The 16,306-nt window shown below is 36.9% G+C and overlaps 1 protein-coding gene across 4 annotated transcripts in view; it reads left to right on the top strand.

Moving 5' to 3' along the window:
- The window catches only part of DLG2 (discs large MAGUK scaffold protein 2), a 1,673,246-nt gene that overhangs the window by 1,059,477 nt on the left and 597,463 nt on the right, over window positions 1-16,306 (top strand). For all 4 annotated transcript variants that reach the window (XM_039848192.1, XM_039848194.1, XM_039848195.1 and 1 more), the window contains one exon: window positions 14,768-14,821. In XM_039848192.1, the coding sequence (XP_039704126.1) occupies window positions 14,768-14,821 (54 nt within the window). The remainder of the gene's footprint in view (window positions 1-14,767; window positions 14,822-16,306) is intronic.

Below are 16,306 nucleotides of genomic sequence, written 5' to 3'. Positions count from 1 at the left end.
AAAATAAGGGCTTATCAGGTAAAAGAGGTGAGAGAGGATGAAATAGATGCAAAGGCACGAAAGAACAATATTAATTGAGGGCTAGTTATTAACTTTCCCCAAGTCCTGATCTTCCTCTTTGAGCAATAGGGAGGATGGTCAGGAACAGCAAGGTCATTCATTTAAGGTCAAGAATCCTGCAGGTCAACCAGAAAAAAAAGCACTGAAAAATTCAGCACCAGACTAAGGCAATGGAGCCTTAGAAGAGAATCTCCAGTGGAGAAAGAGGTGACTTTTAGACACCCGGCTTCATTAACCCCACTACATGTGGCCTGGCCCACAGATTAACACCTGTCTGTGCCTGGAATTAAGGACATATGCATAGAGAAGCAGAGAAATCTTGTGAAGAAATATAAAAGATTGAAACAAATACAGAAGGAGAAAAGGAGATGAGAAACCACATGGTCCCTAAGAAAGATACTGAGAAAGATGAGCTTGACAGGAATAGCAAGAGACTGGGGGAGACAGGATTATGGCTTCCTGGGTCCTTCACAACTCTCAGCTCTGAGTTCCTGTTCATTAGATGACTAACCTATTGTGCATCCTGCTCTTTTAACCTGATAAGTTCAAATTTTGCTTAAGCTAAAGCAAGTGTCTTTCTATTCTCTGCAACCAGAGAATTTGAAGATGGAGGCTGGTTTGTGACTAGTAGTCCAGGGACAGAATCCAACTCTACAGGAAAAGGCAGGATGAGAAGGTGATCAAGTCAGCCTAGCATACAGGGCTTCAAGGTGAAGTTCCATCCTTTAAAACTTAACTCACATCCCCTTCACAAGACTTCTGTCATATCTCATAACCAGATGATACACCTCCATTGTTATTTAAACCCTGATTAAAACTCCCCAAAGAAAAAAAAAAAAGAATAGGGAACCTACTTAAACACTACTTTAGTCTATACATTCTTATTTAATCATCCCAATACCAACATGAAATGGCCTCAATATTATCATCTCCATTTTAGAGGATCAGTCGGGTTAAGTACTTGTTTAAAGTCACATAGTGGTAAGACCAGGAGAGATCTCAGGCTTTCTGGCCCTGATTCCACCTGCCTTCACAACCATCTTTGCCCCTATTTCTCTTGTGATATTTCTCTGCTTTGTATCATAAGCATTTGGGGAATTTCTCTTTTGTGCACATGTCATTGTACAGCTTTTACAGGGCAAAACATGCTTCCTCTTCCTACTTTCTGCAGTTCCAAGTGCCTTAAATATCATGTTTCCTAAATAAATCTATATGGGCTGATTAATACTTAAAATGTTAAAACTTAGGTAGAAATGAGACGATAATGAGGAGTAATCTTTCTTGTCTCAAATATATCCTTGAAACTTGTCTCTTCAGTTCCAGCATCACTTCCACAGATCCAGCCTCTGGTCCCTGGATGTCAAGTTTGAAACGTTGAATGCTTAGGTCAGCTGTAAATAGGATTTGTTCAATGACGAGATTCAATTCCAGTTCACGGTGTTCCAAGTGTGTTTTGTCCTTTCTGGATTCTAAATATTACTTGACTCATCATCCTCAATCATGTTGGATTCATTTCTCTATTTTATTCCTCTTGGCTCAGTTTGCATTTCTGTTTAGTAATATCCCAGTTTTTAGTCAATTTCCTTCTGAAGAATATGAACAAGGCTATTAATGGAATTTCTATTAGTAAAGAAATAAAGATGACACTTAATCTATAGAGATGTTCAACCTAATGGAGAAAAAAATAACTACACCAGCAGCGACGTGGATAATTCCAATAGCCTAGAACTGCTCGAACATTTGCAGATTTCTGGTAAAATGGAATAAAATTGTCACTTTAGTCTTTGAACAAAAGGCAAGAGCTCGTTATCTTTTTATCTTCCTCTCTTGTGCAATTTGTATTTTCTTTTGCTGCTGGTCTTGTGATTCTTGTGCATAGGCATCTGGAGTCCATGAAAAATTACCACCAGGTGCAGGATGCCTTCTCTTTATTTCAGTTGTGTTCATTGTAAAATGTTTGTGTTGACTCATCAAAATGGTGTATATATGTTACTATACAACAGAGTAAAGCCCATTCTCTGCCACTCCCATTTTTTTACCTCTTCTGGAAATTGCAAAAATGGGCCCAAATACATTTTTGTTTCAAAATAGAAAAATGGACAGTTGTTCAGAGTTAATAGTAGCAGTCCTCCTCCATATAGCAAAGCAAAATTAAAACGCACGCATGCACACACACACACACACACACACACACAAACCCAAACTCTCAAAACCTTTCATGAGCTAATACTAGATATGCTGTACTTTTTAATGCTTAATTTAGATATTTTTATTTAGCAGAAAAATCTCTAAGTATAATGGAGTTTCTAATTTTTATCTTGTGTAGAGACAAAAAAAATACACTGTACAGATGCTTTTACTATTCCTGCTGTTCCTGAAACCACCACTATACTACTGCTACTACCTGTCTTCCCGATACTGATCTATTTTGCTCCAGTTTTCAAAACAAGGTCAACTAAATTCTTTATCATTACAATTTTGCAAGGTAGGCAAGGCAGGTTTTGATATCTTCATATCATTTATAATAAAATTGAAGTTCAAAGAGTTGGAGTGGCCGAGATCAAAAGTAGATAAGTATTAAGACATTATCTAATAGGACTAGAATCAGTCTAGTGCACTTTTGCTCCGATTCAGAGTTTCAGTTATTTGAAAAACCTGGATCTGAATCCTTGCTGTACCACTTTATATCTTGGTCAAACTGCTTAACTTCTCCAAGCCTGTTTTATCCTCTGTAACATTATATATTACACACATCTTCTTGGGGTTGTTTGCAGTTTAAATAGGATAATGTGAGTTAAACACTTAGCACAATGGCTCATCAAGGAAAGTGCTCAGTAAGGGATGCCATTATTAATGTTGCTCATTTTTAATATTATTCGACATGTATCCTTTTACATATTGCATAGTGTTTTTATATATGATCTCATTTGCTTATCAAAGAAGCACATGAGATTGACTAAATAATAATCCATAATCTTCATTTATACATGATCAGGAAGTTTCAGAGCAGTTACATTAATCAGCTAAGATCATTATATATGTGAGGAGAAATGTCTTAAACCCAGTCAGATGACCCAAATCCTAAATGCTATTACTACTTTTATTATATCCAAAATTAGGTTAGTATTAAAATCAAGAATCATCTAGTCCTTCCTTATAGTTGGATATAACTTTAGAAATAATTTATTAGAGTAAGGTGACCTGACCAAGGTCTCCAGAAGCATGACCAGCCCTGGAAGCCTCATCTGCTGACTCCAAGTGCAAGGCCAGGAGACGCACATCCTATAACATAAAAGCATGATGTACAAATGGTTTTGTCGAGTTGGCAAGGGCAAAGAGAGGTCATGAGATGTAAGATTGCAAACAATATATTCATAAGGAAGTAATCATCTTCATTCCAGTTGGTTTAGGAAATCCTTTATAAAACAAATAAAGGTTCCAGTATGTCTGAGTTTACAATTCCAGTGAAGAAAGGGTCTAAGAGAGCAGAGGAGATTCAGCCTGGGAACCATCATTTTGCTCTCCAACTTGTGACAGAATCCCCATGTGCCAGAAAACAACATCCTCTCTGCCTTCTTTCTCTTCCTTTCATTCTTCTCTCTTACTATTTACTTTCTCCTATTGACCACAGCACCTGATAATATTCCCCCATCTTTATTCTGAAACACACAGTTGTAGCATTATCCCTGGCCTGGTAGGAGGTAAATTGGCCAGCAGGACCCTTGCTTTTCAGAATAACTGAGGGTAAGAAAGCTATTAGAAAACTGAAAAACCAAGAGTAACATACACACTGCCACTCTGGGAAGCTAGGGCTGCTGTGGGGCGAGGAACTGGTTGGCATTTTGGACCCAGAAATTTGTAGGCTCTTAGCTTTGGAACAGATAATTCATTGCTTAATCAATGACAATGTAAAAACACATCTGCAGAATATATTCATTGGCACCAGCAAATGCTAGCAGTATTTATCCAACTTGTATTTTTCTAGTCCCCATTCACTTCTCTTTTTCATGTTTTTTCTCCATGCTTTTTTCTCATTGAAAATAATTCCAGATGCAACATTAATTTTGAAGAAAAGTGGGTAGAAGAGATATTGATAGACCTATAGATGTTCTCGGAATTTAAAATAAGGGAAATGGAACTATAATGTTTTTACTCTCTTCCTTCCTCAACCTAGTCCAAGTGCCATCTTTTAGAGGAAGGTGGTGAAACATCTTCTAGACCTAACATTGATGTGAGCGCATTAAAGGTTACTAATGGTTAAAAAGTTGATTAAACTCACATCCCCTCTTGATCTCTCCTTAATATTTACTTTCACACAAAAGAATCATTCTAGATATGAAATGTTTTAAGACCTTCTCTGTGGCTTACCCTGTTATGTTTTAAGCCTTGTGCAGATGATCTGGTATCAAATTATGGTTGGTAAGAGAAAAAAAAAAAGAGAGCAAAATTTAGATGTTAGGAAACTTTCTGGAGATAAGGGTTATAGAACCTGGAGAAAGGCAAGATGGAAGAGCTTGATGATAATTCTCTGCTTCACTTCAAATCTTTTAGACTTCTTAATATAGAAGATAATTTTTTGTCACTAATTGTGTGGTCTTAAGACCAGAAAATTAACTGATTCATAAACAAAACAAAAAATATGCTATAAACACAGAACAAGAGGATCATAAGTAGATTTTTGAGATGTCCTGTCTAAGACATAGAGAACCTTATCCTTTAGCCAATTCATTAGAAAGTACTTTATATCATTGTGTGTGTGTGTGTGTGTGTGTGTGTGTTTTCCAATTTGACTTTTGTCTTATTTCTGCATGCCTTTGTTAACATCATGTCTTCTAATTTTCTGTGTCTGAATAAAAGCAGAGGTCATCGTTTTCCAGAAGGAAGAGTTGTGTAGTGTTGCTTGCTGCCTTCTTTCTAGTATTTCCCAGCAGGACAAAATTTATGATGAGTGAAATTAGATCTCTGATGAGACATGGATTCTTAGAGGTCATCCATTTTACTCTGTTCTTCAAATATAGAAATGATTTGGGAGACTCAGTGAATTGCCATTTCACCCTGTTACTAAACTTCTTGGGTCTAAAACTGAGATCTTCTGATTAGCAGTCCAGCCATCTTTATATCAGGGACACAGTCCCTCAACTGGATTATAGTTACTTCCAGGGAGATGGAGTGCCTGATTTTTAATAGCCATACAGAAACTACCTGAAATATCAGGTTGACTCCATTGTAAATAAATAAAAACAGTATTTTTATATTAAAAACAGATGGCTATGGAGTAAAATATATAAACTACATAAATTTTAAGATAAAACATGAGAATTCAAATAAATCTCTCATTTGAATGGGTCTCTTGTAATATGTCTTCACATGCATCTGAAAAGTTTGAGAAATGCTTAGGATGCCATTTTGCTTTTTTCACGATTTTTGAGTCCTTAACTTTTCACCAAAATTCTGTAATTTCCCCTGCCTCTCTTAGGGCAGGGGAATTTTCCAGCAGCTACCTTCCTTGCTCCACACAGAGTGGTGATATGACAAAAAATGAATTTGGTGTCAAGAAGAGTGAGCCTTGGGCAATTTGTGTTATAGGTTCATATCTCGCTTTCCTTATTTGTACAATGAGCATAAGTATAGCATGTAATTAATTCATAGACTTGTACTGAGGACTAAGAAAGAGTGAGCTTGGAGGACCAGCATATGGTAGACAGAGGAGTACTTATGTTTATAACTTTTCGTAATTTATGTGGTATAGTTCAGAATAGCATAATCTGTAGTGCATGGCAGGCCCCAGATGCTAACACATCAACAAAACTAGGCAGTATGTTACAAGAGCTAGTCTCCAGAGGGCAGCGAGCAATTACCCCTTTCTACCCATTTCGCCTAATCTGTTGATTCATGTTTTCTCATACATCTTATCTCTTGTTGCTGTGGCTTTAGTTCCATAGGTCTAAAGACCTATTAGCAATCATCTTTTGACTATATTGTATGCCAAGCACTGTTAGAAGTGTAAATGAGTGTGGCTCGTGTGGAAAAAAAGTAAAATGAGGGGCCTGACCTCAAATGATTAGAGTTTCAGCAAAAAGATACAAATATCACACGTAAACCACTTAGCCATCAATATGAATAAGAACAGAAGGAAATACTCATTAAGAATGTCAAGATTTGGTGCTTTCACATAACTTCTGTCCTTTAGTATTCAAATAATTCATTGTGAATTGAAGTAGTACAAATAATAAATGCTATAAAATTTGGAGGGCAGGATGGATAGACTGAAACTTGCAGTGAGGATTGAGGAAATTTTCATGGAGAGTCTAGGACTTGAGATTGTCCTTGCGGAATGGATAGAATTTGGATGGATAGATAAGAGGGAACCATGATTGATTCAGGATTCAGGAGAAGGAAAAAATGTAAACAGTGAATTTATGGTAGGCATACAAGGTGTGTGTTCAGAGTAGTGAGAGCCCTGATCTAATAAGAAGAGAAGAGAGAACTAAATAATAATTATTTATTGACCATTTGCTGTGGGCAAAGCCCTGATACACATGCTACAGAAGTAAAAGGCCCCATCTTAGTCTGATGAATCAGGTTATTGACAGGTTACTCAGAATTCTGTTACCTACATCTGGAAAATACAACTGTATTGCTAAGATTATATCTCTTTGGTGGCTTAGCAGAAAGGAGCAGAAGGCATCCACATGGGTTTTTCCATGAAAAGCACCACATCGAGTAAATCAGTGAATTACATAGGTATTGTTATTGTGGCATGGGACACATTGACTAAATCACATCTGAGACTTGAGCTAATGACTCCGTTTTTTGTGTAATCTTCAGAGACTACTTATACAAGTAAGATTTGTAAAAGCTCAGTGTGAATCAGTAGAATTTGTGGCATCATGAAATAATGGGGAAAAACAAGGGATTTAGAGTTGGCAGATGTGGGTTTGAATCCCAGCTTTGCTTCTCTCTAGCTGTCTGACTTCAGGAAATTCACTGAATCCCTGTGAGCCTCCGTATACTTATCAAGAGTCAAGGGGGATTTCCACAAGTCCCTCTGCAAGGAGTAAACAAAAAGCACAGGTTAAAAAGCTTACCATATTTTCTGGCACACAGTGGGTACTTCCTCAATCAATGCTAGTTCTCTTTCCTCTTAGTATGAGAATAAAATGATTTAATATGTGTGGATACAGTTTATAAATTATAAAACATGTCATTGGTGGTAATCTAATATAATTATGAATTTGAGTTTTAATGATGATCTGCAGACCTAGTTTTGGTGAGTCATTTATTTCAGGCTTTTAACTAAGTACAAAGAGGTATGTGGAGAGGGTACAGGACGGAGGTCTGAAGAGTCTTCAAACTAAAAATTCAAACAATTTTTGTCTTGTTTCAAGTGGGATTGATTCCAGAGAAAACTTATAAAGTGAACTCTCTTTGGTTCTGGGTCTCCAGTTTCTGAGCCTCATTCTCCAGGCTGCCCCATTTTTCCTGCGCTGGGGATAAATAGGTGCCCAACTCAGCCTAATTGAGGATCTCAAAATATCATCCATTTTCTGAAAAATATTACACTACCTTGTATTTTAAAGGAGGATCAAGCAGACATGCTAACACATCAGTCCAAAGGGCAGAAATAATAGTGGTGGGTTTTCAAAGATCAGTGAGAGAATTTGTGCTGACTAGAGCAGACTTCGGGTACTTATAAAATCTTAATAGGGAGCAGAAGTAAAATGTTTTGCAGTTTTTAAAAGTTACCCATTTTGGAATCAAACTGGCAAGTATAACTCTCAGCTTTGCTATTACCAGTGAATAACCTTGGGCAAGATACTTAACGTCTCTGTGCCTCAGTTTCCTGTAAAGTGAAGATGATATTATTTTTATTATGAAGAGAGTTCGGGCAAGCCAAGTTGGATGGAGTTCAAGCCAAACATGAATCTATCATTCTCTCTTCCTATTTTACAAGCTAGGCTGGTGGTAAGCTGTATAGGTAATCATCCATGCATTTTGTTAAATGCTGAGAAGAGAAACCAAGATCCTAGCTTCTCCCAAAATTGTTCCCTTAAGAAATCCTGCTGTAGCCATTAACCTACAGTTAAGACTTGGCTAGCCAACCCTTGGACACTCATACTGTTCACTCTCCCTATGTCACTGCAGAGAAAGGGCAAACCAGGTAACAGGCCAGAACCCCTCAGTGCTACTAATGGTGGTGACTCCAAGCTGTACTGGATCGAACTCCACCCACTTGGTTGGTCTTGTGGAAAGAGAATATAAAAAGAAGACAATCTAGGAAAGCAAAAAATAACCACAGTAATAAATAAAATAACCTTACCTCCACAGAGCATCTCTCTTTCATTTCACATGCATTATTTCTCCAGCTAACTTCTTGGGAAATAGGTTAACTGGAAAATAGCATTGTCCCATTTTTCAAATGGGGGTTTGTAAGAGACTAAGGGACCTAGAAACCCTCTGAGAATTGGGAAATTTAATCTGAGTCAGTACAATGAGAAATTTCAGACTGTGAAAGAGAAATTAGCAACTTTCAGGGCAAAATAAATAAATAAATAACCGCATTTTCAGCCTGGTAGAGGAAAAACTCAGGAGAGGAAATGAGGAGATGGGAGTGGTTACCAGCATGGGTTCTGGGGCTAGAGAGACATGGGTGTGAGACCTGGTTGTGGTATTTCTGAGACCTTAGGCAAGTGCCTTTGCCACTTTGAACCTCCAATTCTTTCTTTTTTTTCTTTCTTTCTTTAAATGAACGGAAAATAAATTAATGTTTTCCTTAGAAAAGTTTGAGAATTAAATGTATTGATGTATCTTAGGCGTTTATCGCAGCTCCTGGAACATAATTATCATTCAATAAATGCTTAATATTTTATAATTGCTTTTCTTATTATTTTCTTGTCTTCGGTTTTAATACTTAATAATTGTGAGATCGAGGGCAGGCGACTTCCCTTTTCTCTCTCCATTTTCATCTTTGTAAAATGAAAGGGTAGAATTAAGTGATCATTAAGGTCCCAGCTTTAAAGTTTTATGATTCTAGAGTGTTATTCTTCCTATTTTGTTTTTCTTCTCTTACACAACCATTAAGATGTCTTTAATCAGTCATTTACCAAGATTTTTGTTTGGAGCTTACTCAAAAGAAATCCCAATTCAGTCAGCCTCGGTGTATCTGTACCATTAACCTTCTTCTGGATCATGCCTCTGGCAGGCCTTTTCACATGATGTGCTGAGGCCCAGTAATTAAGCCAGAGTAAGTAAGAAGGGGAGGATTCTGGCACTAGCTGGGATCAAAGTGGATAGATCTAATTTGAGCCAGTCTCTGAGTTGTTGGTGAGCAGTAAAAATTAGAATCCAAAGAGTTCTGGTAAAGTCTGTTTCATTTTGTTTGAGAGGCAGTAGAGTTTGGTTGTCAAGAACATGGGCTCTGAGTTGATTTTTTGAGTTTGAAGATTGTCTATTTTCCACACGTATAACTTTGGAAAGTTACTTAACCTCTGTTTCCTCACCTATGAATTGAGAATAACAATACCTGTCTTGTTGGGTTATGTGAGGATTAAATAAGCTAATCAATATAAATATGTGCTGTATAAGTGCTTGCCCTTATTGTTATCCATCCCAGTGTTAATATATACGGAGATTTAGGTGTATTGGGGTCATGGTGTCATGAGATTCTAGGTAGTGATGATGCCTAGCCAGGCAATCGCAGGTTTCAGGTACATCCTTCGAGGAGAAATAGTACGCTACCAACACCTAGGGATGTGAGACTCCAGGCTAACATTGTAGGAAAGAAGTAGAGGGAAGAGAAATATAGTGCAATTCAGGAAATCGACAAAGAAGTCCCCCTTCAACCACATTACATTTTTTTTTTTTTAATTTCTAGAGTGGGCCAACATGATGGAAGATTAGCGAGAAAATTTAATAGAAAATAAAGTTATGTTGAGTTTAATCCTTAGCATACCATTCAATACTTAATATTAGCTATCTCATTTCAGACCTAATGGAGTATGTGAGTAGTAACCCCCAAATTCCACTTCCTTGGTTAGGATCAGGACATAGTCTGTTTGGGGCTCACCCCAATGGCAGCCCTCTGTATAAATTATGATGCTAAAAAACTGCTTATATGGTATCTTGTAGCAGCCAATCTAAGCCAGCTAAGTTTTACCTTTAAGTTCTGGGATCTCCAGGTCTCTCATTGAAATCACACATACACACAAATGGATTCATTTTAAAACTTCCAGTAGCTTCTATTTTGTTTCAAGTTGTCATGCCATACCATATACAAAAGTTGTTTATAGGGCCCGTGTCACTTCTTGCTCACTAAGGAATCTGTCCTTTCAGGCTGAGAAGATTAGCCATGATGCTGGGCCCCCAAAGCAGCTCACATGTTATTCTTGCTATCTTTTACCTCCTGTTTAACTTGGCTTACTGACAGCCTTCTACCTGCCTTCTACTTGTTAGTTTCAGGTCAGTCGAGATTCCTACACAGTTCCTAGCCCCATCAGCATTACTAGTATAACTGTTCAGTCCCTGCTGTATCTAATTTACTTAAAGACTGGGAGGGCTTCTCTCTTTTTCTGTTTTATGTTCTTGTGCCTCAAGCAAAGAATACTTTGCTTGAAGAGGTTTCCTCATTGCAGCTGGCCTGGTGACTACTTGCCCATTTATGCCAGAGGCATTTCCCAGATCTGGCGCTTAACAAATATCATGAAGTAACCACATCAGTCAGAATCAATGAACTGCTTTGAAGATCTGCATTCATTATGTCAGAGTCTCCATTAGTTGCATTCTCTTGGTGGCAAGCAACAGAAGTTTATCTTTTCCTAGTGTAAGCAAAGTTATTGATGTAATATAAGAATATGTGAGTATCCCATGGAACCTAAGGACATAAAGGTGGTAGAATGCATGAAGAACTTGATCTCATAATTTGAATTTTATCAGTATTCTCTCTGCTTGTTTCTTGATTCCTGTTTCTCTATGATTACATTTATTCTTCTCTCTTCCTGTAAATTGGCTTTCCCCACATGGAAGAGAATGTAAAATAAAAGGCAAACCATTTGCATATTACAATTTTTGGGTCACCCATGAGAGATTAATTTTCTTAAGCCTTTATAGTTTGCCTACATTTGCATAACGATGAGCTTTGAAGCTTCTGATTAAAAGATTTTTTTTCATATTTGTTACAAATCTTTTTCCAGTTAATGGAAATAAGCATATTGAAGGGGGATGCAGAAATCTTCTAAGTCAGCAACTTGATTTGGGAGTTTAATAAAAGAGGATATCCAGTATGGAGAGAGAAGGTGGGATGGCAGTTAGTCAGTGTGAAGTGTGGACGTAAATCTTGGAGGGAATCATCAAAGTAACTGAGGACTGGTTTTAAGACTCAGAAACCAAACGAGATCAAACTAAGCATGGACTCATGTGGTTTCAAAAGTGAGACTAGAAACAGGAGCCAGCGGAGCCAAGGACAATCTGATATTACCAACTGGTGAGAAGAGCACGCTCCTGGGCCATATTTGAAATTCTCCTATACTTTGTTCTTATTCTCTGCTGATATGTGCCATGAGTATCTAAAGGATTCCAGGGGCCTTCTGTAAAAACAGTCTTGGGAGACTGTGAGCGTCTCGCAACAGAGCCATTAGGGCTCTTCAGAGAACCTGGTTTAGCAGCACGGTGGGATAATGTGTTGTTCAGAAGAGCCCTCCTTGGCATTTCCTCGCCACTGACACCGTGGAGTTGCCAGTGTCAGATATAAGTGATGTATGTATGTGTTCACACAATTCATACATCCTGTATGAATTGTGACTTTTATAGATGTAGGTATTAATTGTGGCTTCTAGATCTTTTCATCATCAAGAAAGAGCAATGAGCTTTCCGCATCATATAGATTGTGTTTCATGATTTACAGCATCCATATCCTGGAGTTATGAAATAATATTATTTCATAAAATCTGGATAGTTAAATAATAGTAACTGGTTAAAGAAATAAAGTTATAATGGATATTGGAAAACTAGCCATAGTTATTTCTTATTGGTAACTAGAGATTTGGGGGTTTTCTTAGAAATGTTATCCAAAGCTTACAAGGAGGCGTTATATTTGTTTATACTCTCATCTATATTTTATAGATACATTTAGTCATAACTCTTAAGTATTTTCTGAGCTCCTTTGGTATACCTAAGTGCTGCGAAGAATTCTAAGGAAGTATACAATCCTTGTTACTTCTAAATACAGAGTCTGATTAGAAAGACCGAATTTATATCTATGAAATGGAAAATAGCAACATAAACCTACAAAAGTGATGAATGGCATTGTACAGGAAATGGGCTTATGTTACAGAATTCATCCCAGACCACATTAATTTGATCTATAAGAAGAAAAAAAATAAAATGGGTTTAAAGCCCCAAATTAAGACAATGCATACATATTGACCATACTATACTAGATAATAGGGTGAAATACAAATATTGAGTATGATACTCAGAAAGTTTCCAATCTAGTCAAGGAAACAAGGCATAGCTACTTTCTGGTATCCTGGAAACCATTTAGAAAGCATAGGATAGATGTCATCAAAACTAAAAAACAAACATTATAACAACAAAAGCCATTAAGGCATCACCAGATTGCTTTCAACATCTCATAGGCAAGTCCCTGAGGCATCTCTTCCCTTCAGGCTGGCCTTTGCTTTTCCTGTGTCTTGTTTGGAGTTTTAGTTAGAAATCTCCAATCACTGCAGAACTCTCATAATAGAGCCACCTAGATCCTGAGATCACAGATCGGCTTAGTAAGGAGAAAATATATTTTGAGGTTAGAAAGGCCAATGTTAAATCTCAGCCTGAACCTGAATCTGAACCTGAGCCTCAGTTTTCTCATCTATAATGTAAGCATAGTGATAATGATGCCTCATCAATATGGTTTATGGAGATTAAATAAGGAAATATATGTATATCCTTATACATGGGCAAATAATATATATTTAATAAATAGTAATTCACATGATCTCATCAATTCTCTGTAGTGCAGTTTTAGCCACTAATATAGTATTGTAATCTCCGAGGTATAAATAGTTCAAAACTATCCAATACTATATTCTCACAGCAGTCCATCTTTAGGGACACTTACTAACAGTATTTAACACTGAATCTGATTTCTAAGTTTAGAAAACACATTCAAATATATTATCTCATTTATTCTTCAGACAACTTTTTCAGAAGGTGATTATTTCTATTCCCATTCTATAGAGAAGGAAAATGAAGCAAAGGGTTAAGAGACTTGCCCCAAAATCACATGACCAGGAAGTTGCTGAGCCCCCAAATCATGTAATCAGAAAGCTACTAAAACAAACTGAAACCAGGTCTTCTGATCCCAAACCTCATGTTCTTTTTCCTATAGCAAATGCCTCTTAACAAGCACTGTTATTTGTGTGTGTGTGTGTGGGCGGGGGGTGGTGGTGGTGGTGGTGGTGGTGAAAACTATCTTTATCTAAAGCACCTATTTACCCACAAGGAACTTGCTATTAGGAGTTAGCAAACAAACCAGGAACATCAAATTGACCCACTGTGTAGATATATAGATCAGGGTCATGTTCTCAATGCCCAGGGTTTTCAGTTAAAACATAAAATTTTGTTTTGTGACATAATTTGCTGGATTTGCTGTTTGTTTTATCATTGGATTAGGGTTTCATAGGCATAGATTAACTTTAAAAAGTTGTTAACTGTTAACTCCAGAGGTACATCTGATGAAATGTCCCCAAAATTGAGCACTTGCCAAAACCACTGTGTCCTATAGAACAGCTCACGATTAATCATGATGAGAGTTATTTCCTCTATCTAAATGAAATCTGCAATTTGGGAAAGAGATTAAAGATCCTTCAGGGGATGAAGGGAAAGTTGCCGTGAAAATTCTAGAAACTAGAAAATGAAGATAGGTCTACTCAATATTCATGAAGTCAGATTGGTTGATGCAAATAGAGATTGCAATCTTTTACTTTCTAATGACTTGGCTTATAGCTCTCCTATATCAATTCTACACAGATTCCTATTCAACTTTAAGGCAAATGACTGCAGTTTGTACAAAATTATTGTTTAGAAAGTTTTAACATACCCAATATGCTTTTCTGCCATCTTTGACTAATTTTTAGGTTTCTATCCAAAGATTTCTAAGGTATATGATTAGAAGTGTATAAATAACAAAGAAAATATATGACCACAGCATATATAATAGGTAAACATATAATATCACTAAGTGAACCCTTCTAATTTTTCATTGAATACAACATATTCTCAAAAAGGCAGTTTAAAGAGAAGGGTTATAAATATTGGTTTAGGTTTAATTTTGCTTCATGGAGAAGGAAATCAAATTTCTTTAGCACAGCCATTTTGAAAAGACACATTGCAAACTTTAACTCTCACCTAATTATTTAGAAATTCTTGCCTCATACACAGCACAAATTCCCATCTCCTCTACTGTTGGACAAAATTTAAGAGAAAATGAGTATAAATGCTATTGCTGACTTTATTTCATTATGTGGTAAATATAGCAAACAAATATTTAGAGGGTATAGGGAACTTTGAGCCATTTCATTTATTCTCCCAGCACCTGACACAGTACCTATACAGGTCCTCAAGAAATACTGTTGAGCTCTGCGTTAAATAAGTTAACGAATTCTCAGAATAGACTACTTGTTATTTAAATTTTTTTTTCTATCTCTCTTTTTAGGCTAGCCCTGCTCCTATAATTGTCAACACAGATACTTTGGACACGATTCCTTATGTAAGTAACATTTTTATTAAGACTTTCTTTAAAACCAATGGTAGAATTTAATCAGCTAAATTTAAAATTCAGTATGAATTCAGTTTTACTCAATCCAGAAAACCTTATAAAATAATGTGTAGAATGAGTTTTATGAGTTGTCTTTTGATATTTGCTAAATCTCAGCTTAGTCACACAGATGTTTTCTTCTTTCATTTATTGTTTCGTAAAGCAAAAGGCCCTGTCATGAGGAAAAAAAAAATAGTCACTTGTGTTCATATAATGTTAGTTTCCTATGTGGTTCACTGAAAAGAGATTAAATTTCTTATAGAAGGAATGAACAAACTTTATGGCTCTCTTGGTAAAGAAATGCTCAAATTAATTTCTACTACGGAGCATAAAACATAAGTAATTCACCAATAAATATTTGATGCATTTTGCGGGGCTTCCAACAAGAATTAGAGCAAAAGTTTTGTGAGGGTAAAGACTGTCTATATATAATGAAATGTATAATTTTGTAAAAGCTTGGTTCATGAGATAATAGGATCAGTCTGATCAATATAGGCTGAGATTCTGTACCTGGGATTCTATAAACACCATGGTGGCCAAAGTTCTTGACGATGGAGTCTGGCTGGGACGGGGAGATTGGAGACCAGCAATAGGCCACAATATGAGTGAGTGGTTGACATTTTGGAGGTCCAACAAAGTTTTGTGAGTGGCTCTTTGCCGAGCGGTAGAAAATAGTAATTTGGGAAGATGGAACAGACACAGATCCATGTAGACAGAGGGTTTGAAGCAAGAAGAAGGGCTGAAAGGATAATGGTTACTACGAACAAACAGATTAAGGAAAGTATGGGAAGCATTTATAAGAATATCTGGCACAAATAAATGGTTGGTCAGTATCAGCTATTCTCAGTCTTAGAACTCAGTGTCAAATGCCTGCAAGGTCCAAGCAAACAGATCCAGATACAGATGGAGCAGGAAGTGTAGGGACAGTGGGGAATAGAGAGCACACAGCCTTCCTAAGGGGGCAGCTACCACTCGGCACCAGTGGAATTGTACCAAGGGTAATAGGGCCAAGTGTTGTCAGACAATATAATTTTTCAATGGAGGTCAACTTTGAATTTTTATGTAAAAAATCTGTAATTTTTTTCCAAGTTTTTTAAAAATTTATTTATTTTAATTAGTTTCAAGTATACGGTACATTGGTTAGATATCTATATAGTTCATAAAATGGTCCCCCCAATTGCTCCCTCCATCCCCTGGTCCTCCACCTAAAAGTCTGCAGTTTTTAAATACAGGCAACTGATTTTCAAAAGTTCAAACAGTGTGTGCACAAAACAAAGTGTGTCTAGTCCAGAGGCTGCCCGTTGGGAGATGTCTGCCTCAAAGGAGCTAGAGGACTTGGAGCTGGTTCTGCAAGCTGGGATTCGGGCCTCAAGAGAGTAGAATGTTAGAACTGGAATACAAGGTTGTAACTTGATTACAGGAACAAGTGACTAAAAC

The sequence above is a fragment of the Pteropus medius genome, unplaced genomic scaffold (genome assembly GCF_902729225.1).
Source record: "Pteropus medius unplaced genomic scaffold, Ma_sr-lr_union100, whole genome shotgun sequence".
Taxonomy (NCBI): Eukaryota; Metazoa; Chordata; class Mammalia; order Chiroptera; family Pteropodidae; genus Pteropus; species Pteropus medius.
Note: the sequence above shows the minus strand (reverse complement) of the source record. Positions and strands in the feature narration are given on the sequence as shown.